Here is a 13297-nt window from a genome sequence, read left to right as displayed (position 1 = left end):
GCTCCCTTTTATTATATACTCCATCTCTCCGGGAGTTGTTTGTGTATTGGTAACACAGATTTAGAACAGAACAGAACATACCAACAGAAGAAATGAGTCAAGAAGAGCAACCACGGAGGCCACAAGAGCCAGTCAAATATGGAGACGTTTTCGAAGTCTCCGGTGAACTCGCCGATAAGCCCATAGCGCCTGAGGATGCAAACATGATGCAAGCTGCGGAGACACGTGTGTTTGGTCACACTCAGAAAGGCGGTGCAGCTGCGGTCATGCAGTCTGCGGCTACCGCAAACAAACGTGGTGGTTTTGTCCATCCAGGTGACACAACTGACCTCGCTGCCGAAAGAGGTGTCACGGTGGCACAAACAGACGTCCCTGGTGCACGTGTTACTACAGAGTTCGTTGGTGGACAGGTCAAAACTAGTGTCCACAAAATTACATAAATTTTTCTAATATCATTCTTTTGCTTTGTAACGGTGAAGATTGTTTATTATAGGTGGTTGGACAATACGTTGAGCCAAGGCCTGTGGCGACTGCTGCTGCCACAGCCTCAGAAGTGTTGGGATTGAACTTACAAAGCGCGATAACGATTGGAGAAGCATTGGAAGCGACAGTGCAGACCGCTGGAAACAAACCGGTGGATCAGAGCGATGCAGCTGCGATTCAGGCGGCAGAAGTTAGAGCTTCTGGCACTAATGTCATTGCTCCTGGAGGAATCAGCGCTTCAGCTCAATCCGCAGCGAATCACAACGCTACTGTAGACCGCGACGAGGATAAAATCAAGCTCATTGATGTTTTGGCGGTTAAACACCAATTTCAAAACATTTTCATCAATGTTTGATGTTTTTCTTTAACAGTATCTAAATGTTTTTGAACCGGATGGATGCTAGGGTGCAACGGGAAAGTTATCCGCGGATAAAGCTGTGACGAGGCAGGATGCAGAAGGAGTGGTGACCGCTGAGCTGAGGAACAACCCTAATCTGTCTACTCACCCTGGTGGTATAGCAGCTTCTATTACCGCAGCTGCTAGGCTTAACCAGAAATCTGATATATGATAAAATCAGGCAGGAGGAGGATGGTTTGTTTAGAAGTTCTGTCCTTTTGCTTTTTCCTTGCAATATAGGGAACTTGTGATGTAAAATTGTCTTAAGTTTTGTTTCTGTTGTTCAAAAAAGTTCCAATGATAATGTTAGTATGGGAAAAAGTCACTTTGCTGTTAAAAAGTTGAAACCTTTCTTGAGCCTGATAGCTTCAATATCTAACACAACTGATCTACAAAATATGACGATTCTCCAGTCTTGCTAGTTTTTGTAACACTCAAAACATCCTTTTCCAGAAAAGGTTACGGCTTTTAAACAAAGAGATCCCAAAAAGAGATACAACAGTAAAACAGAACGCCAAAAGTAGAGTTTTACTGGCTCGAACTAGCAGCTCCAACGAGAACACCTTGAGCATTACCTTCCTTCTTGTTACCCTCTTCCTTGTTATCGTCCTGCTTCCTTATCCTGATCTTATACTTAGCTTCAAACTGTGTAAGATCTTTCTTCTTCTTCTCCAGCGTCTCGTATAGCTTCCTCACAACCTCTTCGAGCCCTTCCTTGTTGCGTAGCACAGCTGGGAGTACCTCTTTGATGGTTCTCTCGACAAGAACGCCTCCTATCATGCGGAAGCATTTCCTCGATTGGTCGAGAGGCTGAATGGCGTTGATAACCAGAGAGTGTTCGCTCACTTGCATCTCGAGTTCAGTTATGTTGGAGTAGATTTGACTCAGCTCTGATCTCATGCCTTCATACATGTTCAGAACAGCTTGCTCATTTGGTGGTTCTCTTAGGCCACCACTTCCAGACTTGCTGGCCATTGGTTAGATCCTACTAGGGGAAAAAATCAAGTTCATGAAATCAGGACTTGCTTTGATATTTGCCTAGTTAACTCAATCAAGATACTCAAACAACACTCAAAGAAACATTTGCATCCAACAGAAACTACATACCGAAAGATCCTTCAACAACAAAAAAAGTAGTTCCCTGAAACTATCTACCACAAGGAAGATCCAAACTCAGTTCAATATTCTTTCAGAAGTTAGAAATGTAAAACATGGTAAGGTATAAAGATTTTATCAAATCCAATATCAATCCTACAATCAATACAAGAACAAACCATGCCCTTGATGTATCTATCAGATCAACACTATACACAAAATTCATCTTCATATAACCCAATCACAGTAGCATATCCATCCACCAAATTCCATCAGCTTCATAGCACCAAAATCCACTTACACAAGTACAACACAACCAATACAGAACATTTCACTGAGTAGTAGGTAGTATGATAACTCAGTAACAAGTGTAGTGTCTATAGAACATAATAATCCTCTATCCTCAAAATATGATGCTCAAACATAGAAACGATGTCAACGACAAGATTTGTAACAATCAGGGCCATTTGTAACAAACTGTGCGACTGAAACTAGGGTTTCGTTGTCACTGATGATTCCATAACTAGGTTCTGTTCCCTAGAATAAATCTACGTTCCTAAAATAAGAAGCTTGATCCGGATCGAAGAAATTTTCTTAAAATCCCAGAACTTGATTTTGTTTATTTGAGATCGATATCGACAACAAACCTTTAAGAACACTTGAAAGGACAAGAAAAAAAAAATACACAAATCGAAATATGTAAAAAAAAACACTTACAGGAAAAAAAAGACGAAGATCGTAGAAGCTTTGGCTTTGAGAGGAAACAATCGAGAGAAAGATGGAGAAAACGCGGCGCAGAGAGTGAGGAAGAAGAAGACGAAACAAAGGGTTGGGTTTAACTCAATTAGAAACCGGTTTACAATTTAAATCAAAAAAAATTGAACCGGTTTTAAATATATGAATGATCAAATCACTCCTCTCTCCCACAACAACAAAAAGAAAAATTCAGAGAAAGGAACAACGAGTCGTATGAAGGAGAAGATGATACAGAGCTTGAGTCTTCTTAATCGAAAAGCTTCGAACTTTACTCAGCTTCTTGAGAAAGGTACATTGAGAACTTCTTTATTACATTGTTCTAGTCAAAACTGTAAAATGCTAATCTCTATGACTGACTAGTAGCATGATTAAAGCATCCTTTTTTTTTTCTTTTGTAATAAGAGAGAGTAAGAGAGAGATGATGATTCTCCAGTCCTCTTCTAGGCCATCGTTAGATGATTAGTCTTCTTCTTGAGTTTCCTCTGCTTAAGCTTCACTTTAACATTAACACCATTGTCAATGAGAGCTTGAAGCACGACCTGAAGCTTACCTTCAATTTTATCTCCTTTCCTAGGAGTGTATACAACGTCGTGTATGTCATCTTCCAAGCTTCTTTGAGCAAGGACTGCCCCAACTGCGGCGCAAGCTTCAGCGTTTCTAGTCGAACCAAGATCGAATTTCATGTCTTTTGAAATGGAATGAGCCACTGTGACAACCTTACTAGTCACCCTGTGAATCACGCATGCTCGAACCGAGGCCTTTGAGATGTAGATGTCCAAGCAAAACGGGTAATGGAAAGGAGCCGTGAGTTGGTTAAATGTAAATGTTCTTTCTCTCTTCTTCTCAGCTGCATTAGGATGAACCATTTCACCGGTAAAAAAGTTAATCATCGGCTCATCTCTCTTCTTGTATTCCTCACGAACTTCCTTCTTATTATTCTTCTTCATCTTTGTTCCTTCTTCTTGGTTTTGCTCTTTGCGAGCGTTCTTGTGTTGATTCTTGCGGTGGAAGTCGTAGTTGTATTCCTCGAATTCTTTTGAACCTCGATCAAGCTTGAAGAAAAGATCACCGCGAATTCTCATATTATCGATTTCATCATGATCAAGATCCGGATCTTCTTCATCATTGAGCATTGTTTCTTTTCCTACTTGTAATGTTAAGGGTGAGTGTTTTGCAGTGTCTGCTTGGAATTGTCGCCAGGCTTGGGATAAAGATGACGAGACATGCCAAGCTTCATCATCCACAGTTTCTATACCACAACCAGTCAAACCAACAGCGTTTTCACCTACTGAATCCTTTTTTCCAGTTTCACTATTGGAGAATCTCGTTGAGAAACAATGAGATGCTGGTCGTAAAACGGAGGTGGAATCCAGCAAACGGAGACAGTTTCTTCTCAAAACCATCAAAGCCATTGAAGGACGAGACCAATTCTGAAAACTAAACAGTAAGGTTTCACAGAGACAAATCGTCGAACACCTTGTGTGTAAGGTTTTGGTAAAAAGAAGTATCCCTCACTCACTCACCACTCGCTCTGTGTCTTGTTTCGATTGAGTCTCCACCAAAGTAGTGGGTATCGTAGACTAGCCCGACGAAGAAGAAAGGCAATTCATGAGAGAAGTTGTGAGAAATCTCCCCAAAGCAAAGATCTTTGGTAGAGACTTGTATGATCAGATTTTAAAGCAGGGGTTTTGGTGGAAACTTTATATGATCAGATTCAAAGCAATGATCTTTCGAAAGAACCAATGTTGATCAGAGACGGAACTGAGATGAACGGAGACTAAGGAGATCGGTAAAGTATAATCTGTGACAAAGAGAAGTTGTCATTTTGATTAACAGAAAGATAAGTCGTTGACTTCATATTAGGCATTACAAAAGCTGAGTTTTTTTTTATATGTAATAAAACACACCAGAGGATATAAGCTAAGTTACTAAAGAGAGAAAGAGACTGTTAGGCTGCGAAGAGATATTACAGACAAAAACGAGGACGTAGAAAGACAATATGCAGAAGATCCAGAGAGAGAGAGAGAGAAAGAGAGAACACCAGAGTAGGTACTTGTCACGGTATCAGTGATTGTTGGTTATTACCATCTTCTTCCTTCTTGTTTGTTGTCACACTGTCTCTAATTCAGTAGTAATGTTGCTGATGGTGGAATTGGTGGTGTTGATGATGGTGTGGGTGATAAACAGGAGGAGCTGGAGCAGGTACCGGACCATTGCAATAACCGTTGTACGCTGGGTAACCAATAGGAGAGCCTTGGTATGAGTTTGGGATGATCTCAGGGGAGTATGGGTAAGGGGGGCTTCTGTTGCTGTAGACTGTAGTAGGTGGGGATGGGTAAGCTGCTGGTGAGGCGTACTGAGGAGAGTGAGATGGTGATCTGATGAAGGGGAAGGAAGAGACGTATGCGTTTGTGATACGCCCGGCTTTGGCTGGTGGCATTGGACCGTTGTAGCTGGCTCGGGTTCTCTTGTTGGCGGGAACAGCTGCTGGTTTCCTCTTCTCGGTTTTGGTCTTTTCTAGCTGGTCCAATCGCTTCTTGAGGTTCTCTGGAGGAAACTCTTCCTCGAGTTTGTACTCTTCTATGCATTTTAAGACCGCCTTTAGCGCTGATTGCTCCTTGCGTGCCACAAGATGCTTAAGAAGAAAACATGACAAGGAAGATATTAAAATTTTAGAGACTCACAAATAAAAATATTTGGTTGTTACAGAAATGAATAGATACCGTAGCTCGGCTAGTATTGCTGGAGTCCTCCATCATAGAAGCTGCTGCCTTCTTTGCGTCCCTTAGATAAGCTTTGAGCAAAGGAACAGGAGGGAACTTATCCACAAGACCAACTTCAAAAGTAAAATGAACAGCATCAAGCTGTTGTCCCCTGCTGATTAATTCTTCAATCATATCTGCAGAAGTATAACAACTCATTCCATCATTCATAAGCTCAGATACCATAAAACAAGATACAAAGAAAAAGGCTTCAACTTCACACAGCCCATAATCAGTTCTAATCTACCACACATACAAATTGCTTCTTGCGCCACTAGTGTCAGACTTCACCGCAATATATAGCATACATAGTTCGCAAACACATCTCCAAATTACCTTACAACCGTAAACTATTTGTAACCTACCAAAACTATATATCTGTATGGGGTAGAAGGAGATAAGAGCTTTAGGAGGCTTACCAGGCATTTGATCACCCAAACCAACTGAAACAGCAAGCTTAGGCATCTGTTTACGCCAGGCAGATCCAACAACAAGCTTTCTATACAGAGCAAGATCTTCACTTCTAACAATTCCAAATGTAACAAGATGCTGCAGAAACGTATGCACATCAGGAGTCTTCACATTCTCTATCCTTCCTCTCTCTTCCAAGCTCTTCTTCCAAGTCTCAGCAATCTCCTTAGCCTTCTCCTTAACGCTGGGAGTAACAAGCAGCCTCGATTTCCCGATCACTGGATCAACCATTACAGGTGTTAAACTCTCAAGAATCACCACACAAGCCCATCCGTAATCATTGCTCATTTTCTCTGCTCTTTTATCCACCGGAAAAACCTCAGATATCGCCTCAAGCACTAACATCGCCGGATCCACACAATCCCCCAACGCCGCCGGAATCTTTGACCGGAGATTCTCAAGTTCCTTCTTCCTCGCCGTCACAAAGTTCCAGAATCCTCTCGCGTCCATTTTAAGACAGAGAGCTTTCAAAGCAGAGAGAAGCCCTTCTTCATCGTCGACCTCGCCGGAATCATCATTAGAACCATCACCACCGCCACCATCTCTAGCTTTCTCCAGCGACTCAAGAGCAGCTCTAGCTCGTTCCCCAACTTTCCCAGCTACGATCTCAACGCTATGGTCGATCGTAACCTCCCTACGATTGAGTGACTCGAGCGAGGTCTGAGTCTGGTTATCAAGGGATTCAATCATCTGCTTCAAGGCCTCGGATTTCTTCATAAGGTTCTGCTCCAAAGAAGTGAAGTGATCGGATAACTCTTGCCATAGTAGAGTACAGCTCGTCATCAACGACGTCTGTTTCTGAAACTCCTCGAAACTCGGCTGAGCTAACTCAGTCAACTCGCCTGGATCGGGGACTGACCCCATCGCCGGAAAATCTTATATAAATCTCAACCTCCGTCGAATTCGATTGATGATTACAGAAGCAAAACTCAAGAGAGAGAGAGAGAGAGAGAGAGAGAGTGAAATTGCAGAAACCCTAGAAATGGGAAAGAGTAAGAAAGAGAAGAAGATAAGAGACAAAAGAAACAGTGACGTGGACAACTCAAAAAGGGGACACGTCTCAGTGGAGTCTGATTAAAGGCGCGATTATTATTACAGCCTTCTTTCTCTAGTCTACATTGCGCCAGTTTACTGCGCAGGTTATTACGAAAATGCGTAGGATAAGAAGAAGTGTTGAGTGATGATGACGTATGAGTGAAAAATAAAATAAAATAAAATAAAATAAAAGGTGAAAGAGAAAAGTGGGTCAAGCCCACTGACCACCACCACATGCGTTTGAGTTGGAAACAATTTGGTTGGGTAAAAAATATAAATACGAAATTGAATAATAAAAACTATATAGTAGTATATATTTTTTGTTTATGAAATTATTGTAAATATGTAACAATGGCATGTGTTTTGTTTGAATCAGAGAGAGAACGCTGTGACTAAAATAAAATATTTGGACTGAAGAATATTTATTTTGTGTGTGTTTTCTTAGAAACGTGATAATTAAGCAACCACACACAAAAGAAAGACATTTTTGTATTTAACTTTTGCTAATCTTGGTACTATGTTTATATCTTTTCCAAACAGAAGCAAACGAAATTTCAAAAGTTTGGATTACTAAAATCTATTGCTTTTTTTTGTCATCATTGGAAATTTGATATGTACAAAACGTTAAACGGGAGAAGATGACATATAATCCATTATTGAGTTGAGGTGGGAAAAATATCCTTTTAAAACTATATGTCGACGACCTCTTTGCTAGTAGTAGTATTGGATTATCATTTTATAATTATATGAAAAAGTTACAAAAGACATTATAAAAATTAGAGTAAGACGAATATGAAAACTGACGGCTATAAGAGAATTATCTTATAAATTAAAATTTTGGTCCGTAATGGCTAGACTACAAAAATATCAACCCGCCGTTTACTGTTGTTACGCTTTTTACTTTACGGAGAGCTAAAATTTGAAAATGAGAAGGTAGAGAGATACATATATAAAAATATAATGATGTTTTCAATTCAGGCATTGATTTGACCTTAAGTCTAGCTAAGTCTTATAGTAAAATGATTATTATGACATTGCACAATACTCGAAAGACTACTTTTCTTCTTCTATTATATATATAGTGCATGTGTTAACTCTCTATCAAAGGCAGTAACAAAGTACTTCCCCATTAATCAAACATGTAAAATTTGTAAAGCTGAACAAAACCAAACCAAACATGTAGATTGGTAAAGCCAAAGAACCAAAGATTTTTGAATGGAAATGAATTTACACGAAATAAAGTTTTGTCAGAACACACGAGAAAGTAAACAAGGAAAAATAAAAAATCGTCCAACACTTTATACCTAACATGTCAATTAAAAACAGTCGTAAAATTTAAAGACTAAACAAGATTTATATAGTGGTTACCAAAAGCCCCCACAAACTAAATATACAGTGTCCTCTTATCTTATGATTTTTGTTTTCATCCCATTTTTTTTAGGTTTTTCTATAATCAATAAACTTTCAATTTAACACCACTATCACCAATCTAACTACTATTCACTAACTCAATGTCACTGACATCAATAGATACAAGTAACTCAAGGCACCATTGTTTTTGGTTCAAACGTAAACAGTCTTAAGAGTGCATGTGAGTGACCAACAAACAATTTCATTGGCTGCCTAAAGCCTTATGAACAACCAGCAGCCACTACTCGATTAGGAGGGCATAAAAACATGAACGAAGTAAGAAAATAAAAGGATCTAGAGACATCAAAAGCATCAAGAACTTGAAGGCTTGATGCTTGTATATATCAGGTTAAACTGATATAAGTCTATGCATTGCAATATGAACACTGAATCAAAGGATCAAAGATACCAAGACATTCATTCATCTATAAATAAGTAAAAAAAATATCAAACTTTTCTCTCCTCCTTTTGATTTTTTGAGCTTGTGATTAAAGAATCCAGACTCAATAGGCAATAAATACCTCGAACGTAAAGTGTACCTGTTGGGGTGAGCATAGAACTGTAATTTACTTAGTTCCTGTGAGTTCTCTAAGGCTCTCAACTGTGGTCTTCTTCTTTGTCTCCATATCGACTTTGTCCAAGTCTGCTACGGTCGCAAGATAACCATAAAGGATTCTCTTTTTCTCACCCGTCCTACCATCAACCTCGACAAGACTATGGTTTTTCTCATCATCTTTGCTTGGAGTAAATGGTTGTATTCTGCCCCAACTCTTACGCCCACGGTTCATCTTCTCAAAATGGTCTGCCATTTTCATAGCTTCCCTAAGCCCTGAATCGTCACCCGCAAACTTGAACAGGGTAATTCCCAAATGACCATCTCTTCCATACAGTGACTTTGATTTCCCACCAGTGAGTCCTAGTTCTGTAAATTTATATATAGACATCAAAATGAAAGCAGGATTGTGTCATCAAGTGTTGTTACATTATATAGGGAAATAACTAGATACGGTACTTGCACACCCACCATTAAACTACTCACATTTCAATTTGAAACCTACTACAACACACCCGAAGTTCTGAAATTAGATTCTGAGATTTCTATAGAAAAGGCCGGGGATAATGGTGACCCAACAAAGTTCCATTGAAGAAGATTAAATGCTTCTTAGACCATTGTTGCCTAGATTCTGATATTGTAAAGTATTAAATTCAAAGCTCAAACCAGAGTAAAACATTATTATAGAGGAAATGTTAATCACAGAAATATTGAGGAGAAATTGGAAGGGATCTAAGCAAAGTGAAGGCTTTGCCTAAGAAGGAATGCCAGATGATAATAAAACCTTGTTAGGTCCCAGACTCTAACTAAAAATACCTGTTGGGGTATTCTTATTGTGTTAGCAAAAGAAAGAGAGGTGTTTCGACCTTGAGCTTTCTACTGAAAGATCAACGAGATGATTATTGTTGCACAAATTCAGTAAAAACAAAGTGATGCCAGATCATTAAGAGTATTACATCCGGGAATCATCTCTATAGCTCTGGTTCTAAATCTAATTGATGAACATTAACTACTGTACAAACACATATCTAAAATGGAAGAGGAAAGAAAGAAGAAGAGAAAAGTGAGCAGAGAATCCTAAGGTGTGGATTAACCAATGAAAGATTCATTAACTGTGCCAGATGGTTCTAAGCGGGTATGTAAACGCAAGAATAGGAATGAAAGGCCGCATGTTATACCTCTGATTCTGTTATCCATTGTTTTGTTTCCAAAGCCTTCCATGCGCCCTTCTTTACCCTTCCCTGTACTGGTATTATGAACAATCACATGAGGTGGCCAAATAATCAGCTGTGCTTGATTGATTGCTGCCTCTTCAGCAGGTAGATTCTGGTATGCCTTTGTAATATCAGGAGCCTTTGTGAAATTCCAACCCATCAATACACAGAGAGCTTTGTGTAGGCCTAAGTGATGCACACGTGAGCTAGCATCGTCAGAAGATTCAGAACAGTATGTGTGCATTACCAAACTATGGGTATCCTGGACGTCTCTAGAAGACCTGTGTTTTAGCATAAGTCGAATTGGAAACACTCATTTAGATTCACCACACAAATAGTGCATATAGTAGTCTGAGGTATTTGATCCAAAAACAAAAAAAGTAGTCTGAGGTATTCAACTCAAGTAAATCAGAATCATGCAGTTAAGACCCTTCAATAGGGACACTAAGACTATTGTGTATACACACTTAAATGATTGAATGTCCAAAGCCACATCCACATATCAGCTTAGTAGGCAATCGACAAGAATCAAATGTAGATGGAAATACCAAATTCTAAGCTTAAGCTAACGCTAGGGGAAATAACTGATGTACTAATAACATATAAACATAAAGAATAATCACATAAACCTCTGCACAATTATGAGGAGTACCATCATAACGTAGCAGAAGGTCTGAAGAATGTTAAAGATGAAAACGAAGGAATTAGTGAACTTCATCATTAGCTTTCTACATATAAACAAGCTTATCTGTGACACAAAAGAACTTTCCTAATAGATTAGTAGCTACTAAAGCCTACTAATAAAGCATCCTTGACACTGATGGAAAATGGTCATAATATTTGACCATTTACTCATCATGCCAACATTGACAACCTCCATCTAGTTAGCAAGCTAGAACAAAGTTTTGACGAAAGCTTGTACACAAAGATATATAGAGTTAAATATCACAAGCACAAGACTGCAGACAAGTAAGAAAATTTAAGCAGTAGCACACACTCAATACCAGATATATGGTGCAGATAGTTCATCATCTGACCATTCGCAAATAGATTGCTTTTTGAAGGCCACCCAAAAATACCAAGGAACTGAATGATGATTAGAAAAACTGATTAACTGAAAAGCAACTACTTAATTGATATCTATTCAAAACCAAAATAAATATCAGCAAGCTAATTCTATTCAACACAATTGGTGGATGGCCGTCAAAAACCAATAAAAAAGATATATCAGCACGCTAATTCTAAACAACTGCAAGAAACTACCATTATGTTGTATTCAGAAGAAAAATAAGCGTGCATACGGCAAGGACTAATAGGTTGAGTCGAGAGATACAGAAAAACACTGAATAGAAAAAAGACCAAAACAGTTGAGATGCATGATTAATTCCAACAAATAATACCAATTATGATAGCAGAATCAACTGGACCAAATAGAACTTAAGCCTAAAGCCTAGAGGCTGCAGTATATACCCACAACTTTTGCTCTTAAGGCCAGCCAAAAAAGTAACTGCAAAAGAGTGGCCACGGGAGCGGTAGGTCCAAAGAAAATGAAAACTAAGTTCAATGATACCTAGTATCTAAATAAAACAGTTGAATAAATCTAAGAGGCTTATCGACAGGCAATGAACATCAGTCATAGTATATGAGTAATCTATAAAAGTATATGAAAGTTAGCGGAATATTAAAACAAGAATTTCAGTAATAATAAATATGTCGTAACAGAGGAACAAAATCAATGTGAAGCACACCATTCACCAGCTTAACTCACAAGTTGAACACATTTTGTTAAAAACACAACCACTAAAGCAAATCGATTATAAGTTTACAACTGTGAACAATTAATATAACGATGTAATAATTATACATGTCAACTTTTCAAGGTATATTAGTGTTCCTTCTTACTTTCTTCATGTTCATTTAGCGTTTTACGACATATAAGACCAATAAAAGCAACCACCAAGAACAAGTTCTTGGTAACTAGAGTTTCCAACACAAGTAAACTGAAACGAAGAAAAAAACAAACACAAGAGACAGATTGAAACCCATCAAACCTGCCACAAACGAGACATCGAAGCCGCCCTTTTCTCCCGTTCTCCAAGTAGTTCTTCTTCTCAGCTGGGTCCTCGAAAACTCGCTTAACAAAACTCAAAAACGATTTCTTTAGTGCAACCTGGTCAACCTGGAGACCTCCACTTTCATGCCTACTTGATCCTGTCCGCATATGCTTAGCTGGTCTACCATCGTCTCCGAACTGACCACTCGTACCAGCCATAACTGAGTGATCATTAGGATTCGCATACTGCATAAAATGTTGTCTTTGTCTCAGCATTTCAGCCCTCTCATCTCTCCTATCAAATTCCTCTTCACCTGGATACTTCCGTTTCATCGAACCCTCAGGCCGATCCCAGTGATTCCTCTGATCTCGAAACTCTTCAGGGTGATAGGGTGGGAATCGCCCAAATTCCGGTCCAGCTACTCGGCTTGGAGGAGGAAAATCCTGGTAATTAGGAGGAAGTGCGAAATAGGAACGGACACTACCATCAGCTAGAACAATTGTGCGCCGCTCCAGCATATGGGTTCCATAAGTCGGTGGAGGAGGAGGACCAAGCGCTGCTGCCAACGACGAATCAGGGAAAGGAAACGGAGCCATCGGCCGTGAAGATGTCGGAGCTGCTGGATTTGGATGATTCGAATTGGATTGATTCGGAATAGGAGCTAGCTTTGGAGAAGGATTCGGCCTCGGGAGCTTCTTATCGGCGATTTTCTGGCCTCCCGTCGTCGGTTTGCTTTCTTTGTTATTGTTGTTGTTACTGGTTCCGCCATCGTTACTATTCGCATTCCAACGGGATTTACGGTTCTGTGAAGACGAAGCTGCAGCGGTGGGAGCGGGTGTCGCCGGAGGAGGCTTGTTCGTCGACGGTTTAGCGTTGTTGTTGCCACCAACCATCGTCAATGGCCGTGGAAGAGGGCTTTTGAGCTCGTAGAACTGCTAATTCTAGCTTTCAGCAATTAGCGGAGAATGATACTGTATCTGCTATGGATGAATCGAGTACAGTATATAGAGAGGTTAGGGATTAGGATCAAATCATCGAAGCCGAAGGAGACGGAAGCATTCTCTGAG

General features: G+C 39.7%; 5 protein-coding genes across 6 annotated transcripts; 1 reads left to right on the top strand and 4 right to left on the bottom strand.

The window, feature by feature from the left end:
- The first annotated feature begins 92 nt into the window (after positions 1–92).
- Positions 93–1370, top strand: LOC17892180 (late embryogenesis abundant protein 31). The gene is made up of 3 exons (XM_006298969.2): positions 93–410; positions 494–799; positions 888–1370. Exons 1-3 carry the CDS (start codon positions 93–95, stop codon positions 1050–1052), a joined length of 789 nt encoding a protein of 262 aa, XP_006299031.1. The 3' UTR covers positions 1053–1370.
- LOC17891127 (probable prefoldin subunit 2) lies at positions 1253–2781 on the bottom strand. Of its 2 annotated transcripts, none has more exons than XM_006298685.2 (2): positions 2693–2781; positions 1253–1868 (listed from the first exon to the last, which is right to left on the bottom strand). In XM_006298685.2, the coding sequence occupies exon 2, from the start codon at positions 1853–1855 to the stop codon at positions 1409–1411; it is 447 nt and encodes a 148-aa protein (XP_006298747.1). In that variant the 5' UTR covers positions 1856–1868; positions 2693–2781; the 3' UTR covers positions 1253–1408. The 2 variants fall into 2 exon arrangements, with proteins under 2 accessions (XP_006298747.1, XP_006298746.1); XM_006298684.2 differs by having other exon boundaries at positions 1253–1865; positions 2693–2780.
- Positions 2782–2788: 7 nt separating this feature from the next.
- On the bottom strand, positions 2789–4486 carry LOC17891292. The gene has a single exon (XM_006299077.2). The coding sequence runs from the start codon at positions 4141–4143 to the stop codon at positions 3172–3174; it is 972 nt and encodes a 323-aa protein (XP_006299139.1). The 5' UTR covers positions 4144–4486; the 3' UTR covers positions 2789–3171.
- Positions 4487–4540: 54 nt separating this feature from the next.
- LOC17893667 (FRIGIDA-like protein 4a) lies at positions 4541–6949 on the bottom strand. Its single transcript, XM_006299041.2, has 3 exons — positions 5913–6949; positions 5455–5630; positions 4541–5366 (listed from the first exon to the last, which is right to left on the bottom strand). The coding sequence occupies exons 1-3, from the start codon at positions 6826–6828 to the stop codon at positions 4857–4859; spliced, it is 1602 nt and encodes a 533-aa protein (XP_006299103.1). The 5' UTR covers positions 6829–6949; the 3' UTR covers positions 4541–4856.
- A 1777-nt stretch (positions 6950–8726) lies between these two features.
- LOC17892927 lies at positions 8727–13279 on the bottom strand. The gene is made up of 3 exons (XM_006296703.2): positions 12228–13279; positions 10141–10457; positions 8727–9331 (listed from the first exon to the last, which is right to left on the bottom strand). Exons 1-3 carry the CDS (start codon positions 13121–13123, stop codon positions 8976–8978), a joined length of 1569 nt encoding a protein of 522 aa, XP_006296765.1. The 5' UTR covers positions 13124–13279; the 3' UTR covers positions 8727–8975.
- Positions 13280–13297: the final 18 nt, after the last annotated feature.

The sequence above is a fragment of the Capsella rubella genome, unplaced genomic scaffold (assembly GCF_000375325.1).
Source record: "Capsella rubella cultivar Monte Gargano unplaced genomic scaffold, Caprub1_0 scaffold_3, whole genome shotgun sequence".
Lineage (NCBI taxonomy): Eukaryota > Viridiplantae > Streptophyta > Magnoliopsida > Brassicales > Brassicaceae > Capsella > Capsella rubella.
This window is presented reverse-complemented; position numbering and strand designations above follow the sequence as displayed.

Excerpts from the sequence above, each read along its gene's own strand:
- LOC17892180 (XM_006298969.2), top strand. The coding sequence starts at position 93 with ATGAGTCAAGAAGAGCAACCACGGAGGCCACAAGAGCCAGTCAAATAT. Across the intron at positions 411-493 it reads CAGAGTTCGTTGGTGGACAG|GTGGTTGGACAATACGTTGA; the intron begins GTCAAAACTAGT and ends TGTTTATTATAG. Across the intron at positions 800-887 it reads AGCTCATTGATGTTTTGGCG|GGTGCAACGGGAAAGTTATC; the intron begins GTTAAACACCAA and ends GATGGATGCTAG.
- LOC17891127 (XM_006298685.2), bottom strand. The coding sequence starts at position 1,855 with ATGGCCAGCAAGTCTGGAAGTGGTGGCCTAAGAGAACCACCAAATGAG.
- LOC17892927 (XM_006296703.2), bottom strand. The coding sequence starts at position 13,123 with ATGGTTGGTGGCAACAACAACGCTAAACCGTCGACGAACAAGCCTCCT. Across the intron at positions 10,458-12,227 it reads CGATGTCTCGTTTGTGGCAG|GTCTTCTAGAGACGTCCAGG; the intron begins GTTTGATGGGTT and ends GCTAAAACACAG. Across the intron at positions 9,332-10,140 it reads AATGGATAACAGAATCAGAG|AACTAGGACTCACTGGTGGG; the intron begins GTATAACATGCG and ends ATAAATTTACAG.
- LOC17891292 (XM_006299077.2), bottom strand. The coding sequence starts at position 4,143 with ATGGCTTTGATGGTTTTGAGAAGAAACTGTCTCCGTTTGCTGGATTCC.
- LOC17893667 (XM_006299041.2), bottom strand. The coding sequence starts at position 6,828 with ATGGGGTCAGTCCCCGATCCAGGCGAGTTGACTGAGTTAGCTCAGCCG. Across the intron at positions 5,631-5,912 it reads TTTGGGTGATCAAATGCCTG|ATATGATTGAAGAATTAATC; the intron begins GTAAGCCTCCTA and ends ATACTTCTGCAG. Across the intron at positions 5,367-5,454 it reads GCAATACTAGCCGAGCTACG|CATCTTGTGGCACGCAAGGA; the intron begins GTATCTATTCAT and ends TTTCTTCTTAAG.